Source organism: Chroicocephalus ridibundus, chromosome 2, assembly GCF_963924245.1.
Source record: "Chroicocephalus ridibundus chromosome 2, bChrRid1.1, whole genome shotgun sequence".
Taxonomy (NCBI): Eukaryota; Metazoa; Chordata; class Aves; order Charadriiformes; family Laridae; genus Chroicocephalus; species Chroicocephalus ridibundus.
The window spans coordinates 1,835,005-1,853,379 of NC_086285.1; the positions used below are offsets into that span (position 1 = coordinate 1,835,005).

Sequence of the window (18,375 nt, forward strand, 5' to 3'; positions counted from 1 at the left end):
TGATCCTGCTGCAGGATGGGGGGGGGGGGGGGGGGTGAAAGATGGCCCCAATGGGACTTTTGCAGCCCTGGTTGCAAGTGGGGCAGCCCATGTGTGGAGCAGAACTGGCTGAGTGGGATCAGCAAAGGAATTCAGATGTGAGCAAACCATCCACATCTTTTGGTTGGCCAATAGTTTACCCAGGCCTTTCTGAGGTCACCCACTATTTTGTCCCATCTGCACCCAACAGTAATTGTGAAAGCACATGAATGCGAGCTTGATCCCCTTTTCCCTTACAGTTTCTCTAATCTGTCACCTGGACAGACCCACTGTCCACCATTCATCATCCATCATTTGGCATGTGAGCCAAAAGTTAATTTCTCAGGGGATGGCGTGCAGTGACGATCAAACACTGCTCTGCTTGTAGAGAGTTGTGTATTCTTGCTGCTGTGTCTTATAGAGGACCAGTACTGTAACTGAACCTGCCTTTTGCCCAAACCTGGAACTGAGGAATCCATTCACAGGACTGAAAGACAACTTGGGACAAGCAAATTGGAAGCTAATGTGAAATAACAGGTCTCTGTGGATCTCTACCAGCTTATGTCTAACCTGGATATAAAGGGATTTATTTTGTGAGGAAAGTTATCTTTCAACAGGAACATTTTTTTTGTTGGACACAGTGAGCTTTTATACGTTGTGTTTTGCAAATATAAAACATACCTGATGCTAAAACACCGTCAAATCACCTTGTGAATGAAATCTGGAGTATTGTAAAAACAGTCCTACTTCCAAAGACAACACCTTCCACTCTCAATTCCCTCCTGTCCCAGCTGAAATTCTCATAGTTTGACCCCACAGTTTAAGAGCTACAATACCTGGAAAGAGTTGAACAGCATTTCATAGTGCATTTGAACTTGCCAAAGAATCCCTGACACATCTGTGTATGGCATAGCCATGAAAACAATATAGTGAACGCCGAACAGAGGCATAAGGACGAGGGTAGATTTCAGCAGCTTCCTGCAGCAATAAGGAAAGAGAAAGACACAGAGGAAATTAGTGGATGGAATGAACCTCCCCACCAGGCTCGTCCACCTCATACCTTGGATACAAGTCATATGTAATTTCTTCCTTTCTCACATGCTCCCTTGGCTGGGCTTGGCTACCGTATATTTGCAGGCACTGTGTCCACCTGCAATTTCAAACTGTTTCTTCTCTTACGGCATCTGACACAACCCAGTCCATCCTCCAGCATGGCTTGATGTTCTAGTCTAACCCTCTCCAATTGTGTGCGCCAGTGTGATGCTGCTGTAGGTACTGGAGATGAAGAAGCTGAGATGTTTTTTTCAGCCTCAGACTATCCTCAGTTTCAGGTCAGGTTCATGGGTAGAGGGTGTAAGGGTGACTGGAAAGAAATGTGCGCTGCTGCTTCCAGCCCTCAGCCTCTGACTGACGCTAAATCCCCTTATCCTTAAAAGATAGTTCTGCTTCAGCTTACAACAACTGGACACAGTCCCATAAAACCTATGACACTGCTTGAATGGGGGGGTTGGACTAGATGACCTCCAGAGGTTCTTTCCAACCTCAACCATTCTGCGATTCTGCGATTCTGCAATTCTGCATGCTTACTGAGGCAAGACATGAAGGTCCACCCTGGGTTAGTGCCTCCTGGACAATGAGCAGGGCTGGTGGAGAGGGAAGTGCATTTAGGAGAGGAGTCGTTCCAGATATCAAGGGGAAGAGGACAGCGCACTGCGGGATAATCACAGAATCATAGAATGGTTTAGGTTGGAAGGGACCTTAAGGATCATCTAGTTCCAACCCCCTGCCCTGGGACACCTCCCACCAGCCCAGGTTGCTCCAAGCCCCATCCAACCTGGCCTTGAACCTCTCCAGGGATGGGGCAGCCACAGCTTCTCTGGGCAACCTGGGCCAGGGGCTCACCCCCCTCAGAGTGAAAAATTTCTTCCTGATATCTAATCTAAATCTGTGTTCTTCAAGCAGGAGTTGAAGGCTCTTAGGAGGTTCTTTAGACTGCAGCATCACCTGAAAGCTCCTATTTAAAGAAGCAGCTCCATCTCAGCATAAGACCAATGCTAGAAGCTGGGGGTGAAGTACAATACAACCCTGAGTACTTGGCTAGGTTTTCTCCTGAGGGAACCAGCCTTGCCTGGAAGTGATGCTAATTGAAGGATTAAAACTTCTGCCAAGAGTTACAGCAAGTTACCAAGTGCAGGCAATTATTGAGAAGGGCCAGACATCACTACCAGAAAGACCTGGTACCTCTTCTGTCCACCAACTGGAAACCACTAAGGGAATTTAACACATTAAAAGGAGAAGGTGCCATCCAAACCATAATTAATAGCAAGCTTCAGCCAGGGAGAAATAAACAAACAGATAAATCAGAACCCTGACAGGGCAGCGAAGAAAAATGGAGAGGTGTTTTCCTGCCAAATCTCATTCCTGCTTCAAATGAAACATCTTGTGTTTGGAGAGTGAGATGGTAGCAATGAGCTCATGGTTTGCAGCCCAAATCATTCTGCTCTCCCCCCTCTGCATGTGTCATGCTGGTCAGTCCAGCTCAGAAGATTATGAGATACCTCAGGAGCTCTCAAGCAGCCGAGGTGTCTCAGCAATCTGTTTTTTCTGTCCAGTTTTGACCATGCTACAGATATCCTAAGTTATCAAGAGAAAAGAGCTGGAAGAACAAAGGAAAACAAAACAAACAAGGAACGGCCATATTTCCAGCAGAGAGTCAGGCAACGTTTTTCATTTCAGCAATAGCACTGAAACACCCGCTGAAGGGCAGATTGAACAAATAGACCAAGTTTTACAAAGCACAGGGGGGAAATAAATAGAAATAAATAAGTTGGTACTAGTTTTAGGGGCTTCAACAGCATAACCAGTGTTTTTATTTGTGCGCTTTTGGTTCAAGGCCAGCACAGTCACTTCCAAACCCGCTGAAGAGACTGAATTCCTCTCTTTAACCTATAAGGCAGGTCCCTCAATTTGGATTTGAAAGGTTTTGGAGATGTTTAAACTGCTGTTGATTCATTCTGCATTATCAGATTTGGAAGATGGCATTCTCCTCACCTTTTTTTAGGTGTCTACAGTGTAGATACCATGAACTACTCACCCTGGGCTCCCTTTGTACTCAAGGAGGTGAAACAGGGACTTGGACGTCTCCCAAAAAGTGGAGAGGGTACGTGACTCACCTGTACTGTTGTCTTGAGTCACACCTCCCTGCATTTGTCTCTCGTAGCTTGGTTGCTAGGACTCTGATAATGTTGATAAAAAGAATAAAATTTACCTGGAAAAAACAACAAAGAAAGGATAACTCTTAAAAAAGATCCAGACGATGACAGTGTTGTTTAGTCAATGGTTTCCCCAAGATGAGTCAAGGGGCTGTGGCACACAGTGACCTGATCATGCTGTGTATGAAGCTCCTCCTGGGAGAGCTTGTTCTGTAGAAGGGGTGAGCTCCACAGGAAAGACCCAGTGTTTGGTGGGAGCTAGTCGTCTGTGTTTAACCTGAATAGCTGTGAGAGAGAAGGGAATGGCTTTGTCTGACAAAGTGGGAACATCTCGCATGGAAACACCTACATCTGATCTAGCCAGACCAGCAGACACCTGATAATTGGGTATGATGCTTACCAGGCATTTTGAGGTATAGACTACAGATAACTCTCAGTATTTTTCACATCATCTTTATTTAAAACTCCATACAGTGATATGGGTCATTTTCATGGACTCATAAACCTCTCAAACTTGGTTTGGGGTACAGGGAGCAGACAGCAATTAGGTTATATTTGTCTCTTGCAGCCCACGCAAGACGAAGAACTCATCAGGCTAAGAGATGCATTAGTCGGATGCCTTTCCACATCTCCATATGCAAAAGAGCAAGGAAACTGAACCATGACAAAGACGCAGAGCAAACCAAACTAGAGATGACAGATCAAGAATGCAGAAGGGCAATACAACTGCAAAACTTCTGTTGTATGTCTACTGGTCATTCTCTCTCTGGAGGAGTGTTTAATATGGACCTGATAAGGACAGTGAGGAAGTAATATCCACTTCCTATGCAGGGAGGCACATTTGTGAAGGCATGTTGTGGCCAGCTCCTCAACCAAGCTAATCTTCTCCTACAGGAACATGCCCATGCAATGTGGCAAAAAGTAATGGCAACATCTCATGGCTACACTGCCACTTAACGGAGGTGAAAAATGGGGAGATGTTTGAGGGATTCTTAGCTTTTCGGAGCTCTTCAGAGATTGGTTTCACTGGGGCTGGGATTACACCTGCTGCTGCCCCAGACAAACCCATTCTTGGGACTACGGTAAGGCCACAAGCAGAACCATTGTGTAACCGTCTGCACTAGGCAGATCCCTGTTGCTGGGCTAATGCTGATGCCTATGGGTTTCTCTGGAGGATTGCAGCACTCATTTGACCTCTCAGATGCCAGTATAGCAGCATTTCAAGGACACAAATTACCATACCACACACAGGCTCATAGTTTTATGCCAGAAGGGACCATAGTGAACCTCTAGTTTGATCTCCTGCAAAATGCAGTCCATAAGACCTCCTTGTATTCATTTTTGTTTGAGCTATAGCAGATCTGGGTTTCAGTGTTTCCATGACGAAGATCCTACCACAACCATTGGTAAGTTGTTCCAATGGTTAATTATCCTCACTGTTAAAACAAGTAGTTCCCTGAGCCACTGAATGAACACAGCCTGGTTTGCTATGGCTTTGTCTTCTGTGGTTGGATTCCTTCTCCTTTAACGAGGTGCAAGTTCATTTTAAACAGCTCTCCTCTGTGTTAAAAAGGGGGTAAGGTCGTACTATACCCTTTCCCTTGAAGAGGTATTAGTAGAATTTCTCTCCTGTATCTATTTGACTGTTTTCATGAGGTCTGTGGGAATTTAACACCCATGCAACCCTTAGTTACATTTGGTTGGAATTTACTGACTGGCACAAAAGTTATAAGGGGGGGATGGATCGACCAACAGGCAGAGAAGCACACAGCCCGGGGGCATATAATTCATTTTCATTGGAAACCAATCTGAAAGGGAAAAAAAAAGGCAGGATTTGTTTCTCATATGAGATTTTTTTAGCTTCAAAGGCTCAAAAGTGGGATCTTATTCTTCATTTGTTGGCTAAACTGAAGACGTCCAACCTTATCACAGTCAGGAGGGAAACTCCCCTGACTTCCTGAAGCACGTGCTAAGTTTTAAAAGAAATCCAGACAACTGAATAACGTCAAAGCTAGCAGCAGAGTGGAGGGATTTTAAGCCCCTCAGTCTCCAAATTCTCTGCGAGTACATCCAGAAAATGCATAACTTAGTCCAGCTACATATGACCAGCCAGTGTGGGAATTGAAAAGGCAGCCAAGTGAACAATATGAACCCACAGAATATTTTTGCATAATAAATAGCTGCATTTGCAAATAGCCAGGGTACAAGCACAGCAAAGCCTCATGGAGAAACATCATTTTTACAAGGACGAGCCTCAATCGAGCTCTTTCTCCTCTGCTAATTGGGCTTTAAATTAAATGCAATGGGATTGCTGGCATTCATCTAGTTGAACTATCTGAACTTTCTTCTCCATCCTACTATTTTGTTTCCAATGACCACGATGTGGGCTTGCTGATTTGTTTCTTCCAAGATGCAGAACTAATTGCTAGAGCCAGGTGGAGAATTTCCACCAAAAGGAAATTCTGAGGAAGAACCCCCCCCCCCCCAAGTCCAAAGCAGCTCACCTAATTGCACATATGAGCATATTCACCTCAGAAAGTTTCCTGCTGTTTATATGCAGATGGTCTGATTTTCTTCTCACCCACACTGATCATCTTCCAAGGCCTCCTGATTTGTGAGTCAGAAGGAAGTATACAGACCTTGATGCAAAACCCTCTGAAGACTATAAAGAGATTCTTACTGACTCTGCTCAGCCTCTCGTGGATGAATGTAAAAGGGGACTAGGAGGTGTGGGAGTGGACAAGCTTTTTTGCATGCACTCTTCTAACCATCAGAAGATGGAGTAATGGAGAACGATAGAGAAAGACCAAGGGAGTGAAGAGAGAAACTCATGGAAACTGTGAGATTAGGTTCTCTAGCTCATTAGGACCCTGCTCAAGCAAACACATATCTACCCACCGAATTTCCCTTGTGCAGATAATGACATCTTATAATGACCTCTCCAGCTTGTGAGAACTCAGACCTGTGTCTGGATAATGTTACTTATATCCTTTCTGTCCCCTCCGGCTCCTGGGTGGGGGCTGAAATAATCCTCCATCAGTGATTAACATCATGTCTGATCATAGCTGGGATGGTTTAACTTTCATCCCCACCTTTGAGGTATCCCAAGCTTTTATCTGTTCAGAAAGACAAGTCTGAAACAATCTAATGCCACTGAAGCGTGCCTGGGGAAAAGGTTTAGTCCAACTACAGAACCCAAATTCCAGTTCTTCCAACATGAGATGCCTGGTGAGAACGTGTTATGATCCCTGAGGGTTTCCAGTATCACATGGGTTGGAAATATTAGCTTGAATGTTTGTTTCATTACTGATTTTAGGGTCTTATCTCTGTGTAATTTTTCTCTTGTAAGTAAAACTTGAAGTTGCTGATAAACCCCTCTGCCCTATGCAGCCATCAAACCTACAGGCAGGTCATATATAAAGCCCTTAGACTGTATAAACAGACACTCCACACCATTAAGGCAGGAGCTGTGTTAACAGGATGATTAGAGTAGGGCAACCTGGCTCAACTGTTCCCACTGAACCTACATTGACCAAAGGGAAAGCCTCCCACCCCTTGCAATCAGCCAGTACTCACCACGATAGCTGCCAGGATGGGCACCTGAATAATCCATTTTAAATTGCCAGCACTCAAGTCCCAACACCTGAGGAGAGATTGACATCCCGTCAGGAAATCATTGGTTACAAAGAGCAACAGACTCAAGTGTCTTGTTGGATAAATCCACCCTGGAAAGGTGGTTCCTCCAAAGGCTGATGTGGTGGAAGGACCCTGCCTTCAGTCAGGATGGCTTCTCCTGCTGTTGCATTATTCAAAACTGAAACCACTATTAAACACATTTAAAGTTATGCTCTCCAGATGGTGGAACAGCTCTTTCCACAGTCATCAGGACTTGTCGCTTCTGGGCAGGAAGACACCCTTTTCCACTTTTTCTTTACCTCCTTACTAGAAAAAACTACATTAAGAGTAATCCAGCTTTCATGAAAACAGGAGAGGCTGAAATGCCCTAATATTACGCCTTGGAATAAACCTGCACAACTTTGCATGGGGACAGGTCATGTCTGGAGACGTGGTGATGGGAACAATGCTGCGGGGTTCTACATTCAGTTCCTGTGCTTCCTTCAGCCCTGCTTTTGCAGTGAGACCCAGCCGTGCCCCGCAAAACTCTTTATCTCTTTTTCATCTTCAGCCCTTATCCAAGTAAGGTTTGGAAGGGCAAACTCTTGGTGGCGTGGATGTTGGGCTGAGGTCCTCCATCTGCCAGGATGGGGCTGAACAGTATTTCCTCCCAGGCTTTTCCAGCAGCCATTGAATAAGGTCACTCAGTGTTAATTACTGTGTTTGAATTCTCTCCAACCACAGAGAGAGGAGTGCCACAGGCTTTTCTTTATTTGAGCCAGACAGCCCCCACATGGCAGCTGCAGTTTTCAGTTCACGGGCCACATGCTGCCCAGGCAGCTATTCAAGGCAAGCGAGAGGCAGGGGCAGAGAAACCACCAGTGCTGACTGCAAGGCTCTACCAGGATGACCCTGTGCCAATGCAGATGTGTCACACTGCAGTAGCTGTGCTACTCTGTCCTTCCAAGCCTAGAGCTGAAATCCTATCCAGCTCTGGGGCCCCCAACATAAGAAGGACATGGACCTGTTAGAACAAGTCCAGAGGAGGCTATGAAGGTGATCAGAGGGCTGGAGCCCCTCTGCTGTGAGGACAAGCTGAGAGAGCTGGGGGTGTTCAGCCTGGAGAAGAGAAGGCTCTGCGGAGACCTTCCAGCCCCTTCCAGTGCCTCAAGGGGGCCTATAGGAGAGATGGGGAGGGACTCGGATCAGGGAGGGGAGCCATAGGACAAGGGGGAATGGTTTTAAACTGAAAGAGGGGAGATTTAGATGAGATATGAGGAATAAATTTTTCACTCTGAGGGTGGTGAGCCCTTGGCCCAGGTTGCCCAGAGAAGCTGTGACTGCCCCATCCCTGGAGGGGTTCAAGGGCAGGTTGGATGGGGCTTTGAGCAATCTGGGCTGGTGGGAGGTGTCCCTGCCCAGGGCAGGGGGTGGGACTCGATGGCCTTTGAAGGTCCCTTCCAACTTAAACCATTCTATGATTCTATGAAAGCAGTGTTCTCCCAGGCAAAGCCATTTGAAAAGTTGCCTGAGGACTCCCACACTTTTGCTGGTGGATCCTGGGCAGATGAAACCCATTGTGCATTCAAGCCTGTGCATCACTGGGGGAAAATGTGACTGGTTAGGGGTCTGAAGACTGGATGCTATGGATCCTTCATTCAGCATATTGTAAAAATATGAGGCCATGAGGGTGCATGAGTAGGACCAAACAAGCAACTGATTCAGTATCTTGTTGCTGACAGTATCCAGAAGCTGATATTTAGCACAGTAGTGATATTTTTTTAGAATATTCTTCCAACAATCTGCAGTTCAGGACGGTTTCCTGAGCCAGAGCATTACTGAGTATCTAATACTTTTAGAGGAATTTATCTTCCATGAATTTGTACAAATGCTTTTTAAACCTAAGGACGTGCTGGAGTCCACATGTCCTGGAGTGAGGATTTACAGCTTTATCATCTCATCAGCTCCGAACCGCCTCTTTTGACTGTGCTCCCAACCTCCTGTCTCCCAACTTCATTCCCATTCATTCGGGATTTTAAAGATCCCTGTCCTGTCCCTGCCTAGCTCTGAGCAGTCCCCTTCAGCCCCAGGGATAACAGCTACAGGTGTGCACATTTAGCAAATTCTGTAAAAAGAAAGGAAAGCTGGGAAGGTTGCACCCACTTTATCCTTCCCTGCCACACACGCCCCAAAAAGTTTGCTAACTTCATAGTGGAAATCACTTCTGGCTTTGCCTCGTTCCTTTTTTTCCTTTCAATTCACTCACAAAGTCACCATTGCCCAAAGACCCACAAAAGCATCACACGTGAAAGGGAGAAAAGAAAATCCAATGCAACTTACTCTGTGTCAGCTACAGTGGCTCTCACGCTGGCCCACGCTGTAACAAATACAGCAGGGAGTCCTACAAAAAAACACATGACAAATGGGGTGAGTAGAGGGACCAGAGGACTCTGTTATGACAAGCCCAGGTGGAGCAGGCTAGAGGAAGGTGGAAGAAGCAGTTTTTAAATATTCAAGTGTAATTTAGACCAGGAAAGCCTGATATTGGTCTCACATCTCTTCTGTAGTCCAAATGGTAAACGAAACAGTGGCAGGGAACATTTTCTGGAAGACAAATGCCACGGTTTAGACATGTCCACCCTGTGAACTCTCCTGGCTTTCAAAATTGAGCAGCTTGCCTTCCCAAGTTGCTGGCCAGGAGTGGTCCAGGTTTAAGCTGCCGCCTGGTTTCTGCTTGGGAGGTGCTGGGGTCTGGGCCTGAGATGGGGCATGGACTTGGCAGGATAAATCATCAAGTTCCCGTGTCTTTCTTACAGTGGTATTTTATAGACACATAACATGTAGTGCTTGAACCTGTGTGACTGATACCTCCTCTAGCCAACTCATTCAATTTGAAGCAGGTAAGGGTTTCGTGCAGCACACCTTTCCCAAGATATTTGTTCCCTTCCCCTAACGCCAAGGAAAGGTGGATCTGGAGTCAGGCTCAGACCGTCTCTCCCAGCACAGATGGATTAGAAGCTCTGTTAAGTGTGAGAGACTCTGCGCGAAGCAGAAAAATGCTAGAATTTAGGGTGATGTTTGCAAAATACTCTAGCCAAAGGTTCAGTGCCAAATGAACCATCCTCATTTCAGCACAGTTACAGTGGGCATCACCATTTCTCTGTGGAAAGTAAAAGAATCACCAATATCCAAATGCAATCTTCTATTTATTTTTTTAGGGTCCAGTTCTGCTTTATTTGTACAACTGAGTCCCCTACTGGCTTCCCTTAAAAGGCAGGATCAAATCCACAGTAGCTTCCACAAATTCAAGAAGAATAGCCCCTTTCAGGTGAAAAAAAAAAAATAAAAAAAAAAATAAAGGCAACATTTATCACCAATGACTGTAAATATGCTGTTCACAGTCTAAGCTCATTGGGGCTCGGCATGCATAAGCACACGCTTAACTTTCAGCATGCACTTAAGTCTCATTAGGGTGCTTAAAGTCTTTCCTGACCACGGACGCTTTCCTGAGCTGGGGTGTGGAGCAGGGACGCCTGTCTCATACACACGTGGACAACGGGGCCGTTATCTTGGTTGGAACCTTTAAATGCCATGGTAATATAAGAAAGCATAAATAATTAAACACAGAGCCCCACTCAGGACCAGCGCGGCAGCACTGCCTACAAAGATACATTTATAAGGAATGCACCCAGCTTTATAATCCCCTGCGACCGCTGGCATTGGAAAGAAAATACTCAACCTATTGCACTGGGAACCCATGAGCACATTGAAGGTGATTGCTTGGGGATGGTGATGATTTATTGTAACGGCACCATCTATTTCCTCCTCACTGTTAATCACCTATCTATGAAAAATACGTGCATGCTCCAGACTACTGGCTGAGCTATCAAAGGCTTGAATGCATCTGATTTTGCTGGTGTCTTTGGTGATATTCCAATTTATATCAAGCCAGAAACTGGCTGTGTTGCAAAGTTCAGATGCCTGCTGCCTGCAGGCAGGTCTAAGCTTGAAAGATGGGTTGTTTCAGAGGTTTAGATGCATTTGACATGTGCTTGTTCCTCCCTAGCGTGTCCCGCACTTCAGAAAAGACACTGTTCCCATTCATACTTATCCCGTGCTGTGTTCAAGGTTCCTAGCAACAATAAAATATACAAGAGAAAAAAATTACACCTAAAAAAATCCCTATGTGTGGATTTATTGTGCCCTGTGCACTGCTGCCTCACTCCGTTCAGGCAAGCTTAGGAAAAGGATCTTTTGACATGTTTTTCAAAACACACAAAGCAAATTCCTGGCACCAGTTTTATGGCTACATTTGTCTTTCTGTGTCTCTGACATCGTTTTTTGGGATTTTTTTTTTTTTTTTTTTTTTTACAATGTGAACAATAGTAAATGTTCTTAAATTTTCAGAAAGTGGTATGAATGCTCCCCCTCCCTTTCCTCTGCCTCATTTTTAGATTCGACCTCAATATAACAAGGAGTGTTTGGGCCATCAGGTAATTTCTAGAGTTCAATCTTTTCCTCCCACTCTGGTAAGCTAGTCTTTCAATGTGAAGAGTAAGAAGGTTTAGCTTTGCCTCCAGCATCTCTTTTACTTTTGAAAGGTGATGACTGCCTTTTTGGTGTCTCCACTTCAAGGTCCTGGTCTGTGATGCCCCAAGATAGACAATCCCTCCTGCTGAGCACCCACTAATGGGAGAACCATTAACCCAAAAATCAGGACTGGGGTCCTCAAAGTTAGACATCCAAAGACATCCACAAACCGCAAGACACCCAAGAGGATGCAGCTCTGTGAGCAGGAAAGTCATATGTGATTAAATGCATCTGGCCAACGCACCAGAGAAAGGGAAGTGTCTCCAAAAAGCCTGTGATCTCCTGGGTGGCTTTGAGCGCAGCCAGATGGATGCATGCTTGTCCTCCCCCTCGCACGTATGTACCCCACGTGCACCACCGGTGTGACGCAGGATGAACCCCACTGGGCGGCGATGCTGTGAGTGACTTCTACAGAATCCACATTGTATGCGCTGTGCATTTCCAGTCCATACACACAGTGTGTACAATGCAGGTGCTATAAAGTCAGGTATCTCCCCTTCAGCTGGAAAATGTGCGAACCTCAAGCTGGGCAGTCTGGTGGCCCACCCCACCACAGTCCCTTGCTCTTCCTCTGTCACTTTTCTTGCATATGTGTGGAACAGTGGCTTTCAGGTATGTGTCAAAGCTATGAGTAAGAGAGATGGTCACAAAGTGACTGCTGGAAGAAAGCCTATGAATAAGGACCTTATGTAGGACTGGAGAAATCTGGTCTCGAGTCCCTGCTCTTTGAAAAACCCTGAGGAGCAATGCATGTGCTTTTTCAGTTCTACCCTCTTATGCCTCCTGTCCTGTTAGGTACGAATACTTTCAGGCAGGGATGATTCCCACTCAGATAAATATGCAGGGCTCACCATCATGGATTTTTGGACCTGAGCACCTCTAACAGTACCACATTGATCTATTTGGATTGTCGAGGTCTCCCTGCAATCCTCATTTGCACCGTAGCTGAAAGCCAGTGCAATCCGAGTGGGGGTGGGGGGAGGACGGAAAAATTAACATGGTGTGAAGGAAAAATGCCAGTGGAATCGGCTTGGGTTTTCTAGCTATTGGTCATGCTTCTTAGACTTCCTTCATAAAACAGCTGCAGGGAACTTGAAGTCTGCTGGGGAATTTATTGTTGCCCATAATATCATTACTTATTTATTTATTTTTGTTGGGCGCTGGCAAGGAATAAGTTCCTTTCTGTCATCAGTGTCTCCCTTGCAAGAAGGGCGCTGCGGATTTTCACGGGGCTGTGCTCCCTTGTGCCAGTGAGGATGTGGATTGCAAAGACTCTACAGAAATCTTTGGGTCTGACATCAAAGAGTAGCTATATGTTCTGGTTTCCTCAGTAGTCTGGAAATAGGATGTTGTAGGGTGATTTTTGCTCCCTGTCCCCACCTTGGAAATTTCCAGGCAGGATAAATCCACTCTTGTTTATTGTTACACAAGCCAAAAAAATGAAAAAATCCCAGCTTTTGGGGAAAACTTGTCTTTTCTGTACCTATGTGAAATGTCATAATTATTTATCGCTGATTCCCTGTCATTCATTGCTGTGGTATGGGCAGGATCCAGTGCCCACTGCAGGGAACTGGAGTTTTTCCACTGACTCCAGTGGGTCTTGGACTGGGTTGCCCTTTCCAGTGCCCAAAAGCTATCAAAGCAATACGTCTGTGCGGGTGTGTGTGTGTACATTATCATGCTAATCAAAACAAAGCAAAAACAAATGCAACTGGAGGGATCCTATGTTCTCATTCCAGAGGAATTTAAATTGAGCAGCCTCAAACTCTTGGAAGCACATAGATGATTGGTGTTGTGACAGGTGTGACTTCAGCTTTGTGGTTGCTCCGATAAAATGATTATACTCTGGCAGTGGTTGGAAGAATTAATGAGAGGAACCCATGCCTGTTAGACTGTTTTCCTTTGGCTGCATTACGAGCAGCATCAAGTTGTTTTTTCTTGTTAAACATATGGCATTATTTTTCAACTGCTTCCCCCTCTTCCAGAATTTGCTCAGGGGAATTGCTTCTTTAAGTCTGCTCTATACAGTTTAATACCATTTTCTGAGAACCAAATTCTATGTAGCTTGATGGTTTGGAAGAGGGTGGGTTATGGGTTTCATCTTTTGTTCATTTGTTTTAAAAAAGAGGTGACATCTAAAGTCCTCTCTGTCTCACAGCAGCTGAAGTTAGAAATGCCCTGTCCCCAAAGTATCCCTCTTTATTTGTTTATTTTCCCCCAAACCTAGCAGCTGGCTGGGACTAGTCTTTGCCTGAGAGATGGATGCCAGCTTTGGGACTCAAATTTACACCTCCCATCTTTATCATGTGCCAACACCAGCTGAACATGAGGTTAGTAAGGAGCTTGTGGATCCCTTCTTCCCTCAAAATCCCAGTGGGGAAGGAGGAAGGCTGGAAAGAGTCCTGCGGGCTGGACTGCCTTGGACTAGTGAACCCCTTGCTTGCTCTCACGAAGCAGAAAAACCCTGCAATCCTCCATAAACTCAGATCTGCACTCTCTGGCTTGCTCAGAGCTCCACTGTTAGAGACACTATTTTTCTTCCAGAAGAAACCACGTGCTGGAATGGGAATGGCATGGTGCACACATTAATCTCGTCCTAAAATGCAGACAAGATGTGGCCAGGTGCATTTTGGACCTGGAAACTGAGAAGTGGTCTTGGGCCATACGGTTTCAAGGTAACCGTAGGCACCTCTGAACAGGTTTTTACTGCTGTAAGCTCCTTTGTAGACCTCCACCCCATTACTCTTAGTTATGTCCTCGAGGATCATCTAATATGTTTCCTGTTCTACCTTACAGTCCACGAGCTTCAAACAACTGTGAGCAGTTGTTTTATTGTCCTCAGCCTACCAGCACCTCATAACTCCTTGCAAGCCAAAGCTAATGCCAGAAGTGAACAGAAAGCACATTCTCGTCTGAAATGCGTGTGCCCACAACGCCTCCCACTAACTAGCACCCTCCCTGCACCCGCATCCCACCCCTTTCTCCTTACTCCAGGAAAAGATGCGCAAGTTAAAAGAAAAGGGGGGAAAAAAAAAAAACTTCCCCACAAATTGCAGGTTTCTACTGGTTCTCCAACACTCATGAAACCTCAGGAGCTTTTTAAAGCAACGGAGATCTGAGGTAGGAAATCGGAGCTTAGGTCTGCCATTAGGAGCAGATGCTCACAGCCTCATGCAACTTTCCGCCTCTCCAGCCCAACGCCTGTTTCTCAGCTGGAGGCACTTGGCAGAGACGGGGATAACTCAGAAGATGCACTAAGATCAGCTGTCACATGTGCACATCTGCTGCCCTGGAAGGATGGCAAGATGTGCGGTCTCTCCAAGCCTCGGCTGATCCTTCTAGAGATCCTAGAAGTGCCACAGTGTAAATACCACCATTTAGAAATGGTGAAGGATTCACAAGAGAACTAAACTCTCCTTGCAAGAGTCACTGTGTCTCTGATGCTCACCTTGCTTCTGTCCCCTCTCCTGTATTTATGTATGTGCACTATCTGCTTCAAAGACTACCTCCAACAGGCTTCTTACAGATCAGCCATAAGGAGCAGCCATGACTTACCCCAGCCAAATAATGTGAATCCCCAAAGATACTTCTTCTCTGAGAAAAATGCCATGAAGATGAGGCTGTGGAGATAGAGCCCTTCCACCAGAATCCAGTAGTAATTGGTTGCCAGGAAGTAGAGGAAGAAGGTAACCGCTACTTTACAGCCCACCTGCAATGACCACAGAAAGACCGGGTTATGTGAGGAACATGGTGTGAAGTTCTTGTTCTACATAACGCCATAATTTACCAAGATGGGCTGCAAAACAAGCTGGAGAAAAGGAAAAAAAAAATCAGAAAATTCTGTTGCAGGGCTTTTACAAGAAAAATCAGTGCAAGAATAGAAGACAGCCTGACATCACGTCTCCAATAGTGCGTGAGCTGGGAGGTGTAGGAGGGCAGGGCACATGTGGAAAAATGGTGACCTAATCCTATTCTCTCCCAACCCCGGTCATGAGGGGCTCACACACTTTCTAGGGCAGCTGTGTTTCATCTTTTCCCTGTGTCTCTTGTTCCATGTTAGAGGGCAAAGGGCTGTGGCCAAGTCTCCTTGGTCTGGGTGACCTGATACAAGTCACATCACTTGGAATTACGACTCTGCCCCTCAGGTCATGGAGAGCTATGGGCACTGTGCTGAGGGTGAGTCACCCCATCCTGTCATGGATGTCCAAGACGGAGTCCTCCAGGGCTGCCTTTCTTTCCTCAATAAGTGTGAAGACACTCTAGATGGCTGCCGTAGGCTTTGGCGACTGGTTCTCCAAGAGCAGACAGAAGCTGTAGGATTTCACCCACAATGTCAAGGTGTTTTCTGAACACACCTGAGTTGCAAGGTGGGAGACCTGGTAGACACTTCCAGGACACACTGATTGTAAACATACTCATAAGCTGACCTCTCACTCCACTTCGCTTTTTTCTTGAGTAGAACCCTGACTGCAACTCAATTCTCCCCTGTCCTGGCAGAGTGGGGCAAAGCCACCCTTCTTCCAACATTTCTCAGCCTTAGTAGAGAACGGCTGCAAAGTAATGATGCCACACAGGGTTAATCGGTACAAAAGGACACATAAAACCATATCTTGTCAACGTGGAAATGCTAGGACTATGGGTAGTCTGATTTCACAGGAAGTCTACGACTACCGAACACATCCGACATCAGCAGCACATCTCCATGCTGCCCTTTACTTTGAGAGGAATACAGAATCACAGAATCACACAGAATCACAGAATCTTCATGGTTGGAAAAGACCCTTAAGGTCATCGAGTCCAACCAAACAACCTACAATCTCTGCCACTACAGCATGCCCTGAAGTGCCACATCTAGACGCTTCTTAAACACCTCTGGGGATGGTGACTCTACCACAAGTGACTTTCAGAAAATGTCAATAACTTGTACCTTGTAAATAAAGACTGAATTTTTTATTCTGGCACAGCTCTTAACACTAATCCTTTACCAACCAAAAACCATAGAAAGGTTTGGGTTGGAAGGGACCTTAAAGGTCAATATATTTATATATATAAAATATGGACACATTTACACCCATTTTCTTTTGCAAATGAAGTCAGTTAGAGTAGAAGGAACATCAATTAAAAAAATCCCTGTCTAGGTTTAATAATAATATTTATATTAATAAAAGCCAACCATTACCCACACACAGAGAGCATCAGGCAATAATTGCAAAACTCCCACTTCCCTTAGAAAAGAAAGAAATACACTAATTTTCACCTTCGTCACTTGTTTGCCTTTCAATTCAGCAGAATGGGAAATGCCATTAAATCGCTAATATTCAAAGAATGCAATATATTATACCAATTATTCCTTATAATGAGTCGAGCCCAAGGAGAAACAGAAAACAATGCAGCAAAACATTTTGTGTTCTTTCCAAAAAAAGAGTGTTTTGAAGTGTGCTGAGTGCTCCAGCTAGAGACTCGCCAAATTAAGGAAATGGATCTCTGAAATGGGAAGAAAACGTGATAACAAATTTCCATTTGGGGGCACTTGGACACAAAAGGGGACACTCCATATCTGCTGATTTTATGCAGGGGTGTTGGTGGCCAGGTCTCTGGTAGTAGAACAAGCTGTGGAAGACTGGAGAAACCAAATGAATCTACAAGCAGAAAGTTCGTTGCCACACGGCGAGAGCAACCCCACTAGGATGCTTAAGCTAGCTCAGATTGTCCCTCAGTAGGGTGGAAAAAGCCCCTGAAAGAGGTGAGGTGTGTTGAACAGCGAGGACAGAGGCACAAAGCCTGGCGATACTCACAAACTGTGATTTATCCGCTGGAGGTGCTTCAGTAATGGATTTCAAGTCTTCCTCTGAGATGCGCTCCATCTCCTCCAAAGCTGACCCAGAGTACAAGACCGCATCCTTTACGAAGATGCTCATGGCTCTCAGCATGAAGGAGACAAACAGGTGCATGTGGATGTAGTTTCTAGTGCAGTGCAAACGTCTGGAGGAGGAGACAGGAAGGGTTGGAGTAGTTTAGCCCATTTATTGGAGAGTCTCAGGGTCATCTCTGCGTCTGAAGAGCCCCAGCTCCTCTCATCAGCACTGTGCCACCATGGGGTTGCTGCCCTGCACTCATAGTTCAACCATGGGGTTGGTAAATGAATTAATACCTACCCCGTGGTGTTGCTAAATGAATTTAAACTCTTTTAAACTCCTTTATTTCTGACCATGAAATCTTGCAAAGAAACAGGGATGCATTTTGCCTCTATCAGGCATGGGGAGTGAGCACGCATGCAGTAGGTAGTGTGGGCAGTAAGTCCACATCTGGAGGATGGTGTGTGTGCAGTGCACATGCAGCTGGAGCAGGGTATGTGATACGCAGTCCATGCTCAGTGTGTGTACCTCTGGAGTGCAGTGTGTGTGTGCAGTACGTGTGTGAGGAGTTTCATGGAATCATAGAATGGTTAGAGTTGGAAGGGACCTTAAAGATCACCTAGTTCCAGCCCTGCTGCCCTGGGCAGGGACACCTCCCACCAGACCAGGTTGCTCCAAGCCCCGTCCAACCTGGCCTTGAACCCCTCCAGGGATGGGGCAGCCACAGCTTCTCTGGGCAACCTGGGCCAGGGGCTCACCCCCCTCACAGGAAAGAATTTCTTCCTTACATCTCATCTCAATCTCCCCTCTTTCAGTTTAAAGCCATTACCCCTAGTCCTGTTGCCCCACTCCCTGATCCAGAGTCCCTCCCCAGCTTTCCTGGAGCCCCTTGAGGGACTGGAAGGGGCTCCAAGGTCTCCGCGGAGCCTTCTCTTCTCCAGGCTGAACCCCCCCAGCTCTCTCAGCCTGTCCCCACAGCAGAGGGGCTCCAGCCCTCCCAGCATCTCCGGGGCCTCCTCTAGACCCACTCCATCAGGGAGTTGCACATGCAGGACACTGTGTGCAGTGCACATCCATATGGAGGC

At 45.9% G+C, this 18,375-nt stretch overlaps 1 protein-coding gene across 1 annotated transcript in view; it reads right to left on the reverse strand.

Moving 5' to 3' along the window:
• Positions 1 to 18,375, reverse strand: part of PTH1R (parathyroid hormone 1 receptor) — a 133,915-nt gene that overhangs the window by 12,192 nt on the left and 103,348 nt on the right. Inside the window, exons 6-11 of the mRNA XM_063324222.1 lie at positions 17,231 to 17,417; positions 14,991 to 15,144; positions 9,186 to 9,246; positions 6,807 to 6,873; positions 3,192 to 3,286; positions 855 to 996 (exon numbers count right to left, since the gene is read on the reverse strand). Coding sequence (XP_063180292.1) covers positions 855 to 996; positions 3,192 to 3,286; positions 6,807 to 6,873; positions 9,186 to 9,246; positions 14,991 to 15,144; positions 17,231 to 17,417 — 706 coding nt within the window. The remainder of the gene's footprint in view (positions 1 to 854; positions 997 to 3,191; positions 3,287 to 6,806; positions 6,874 to 9,185; positions 9,247 to 14,990; positions 15,145 to 17,230; positions 17,418 to 18,375) is intronic.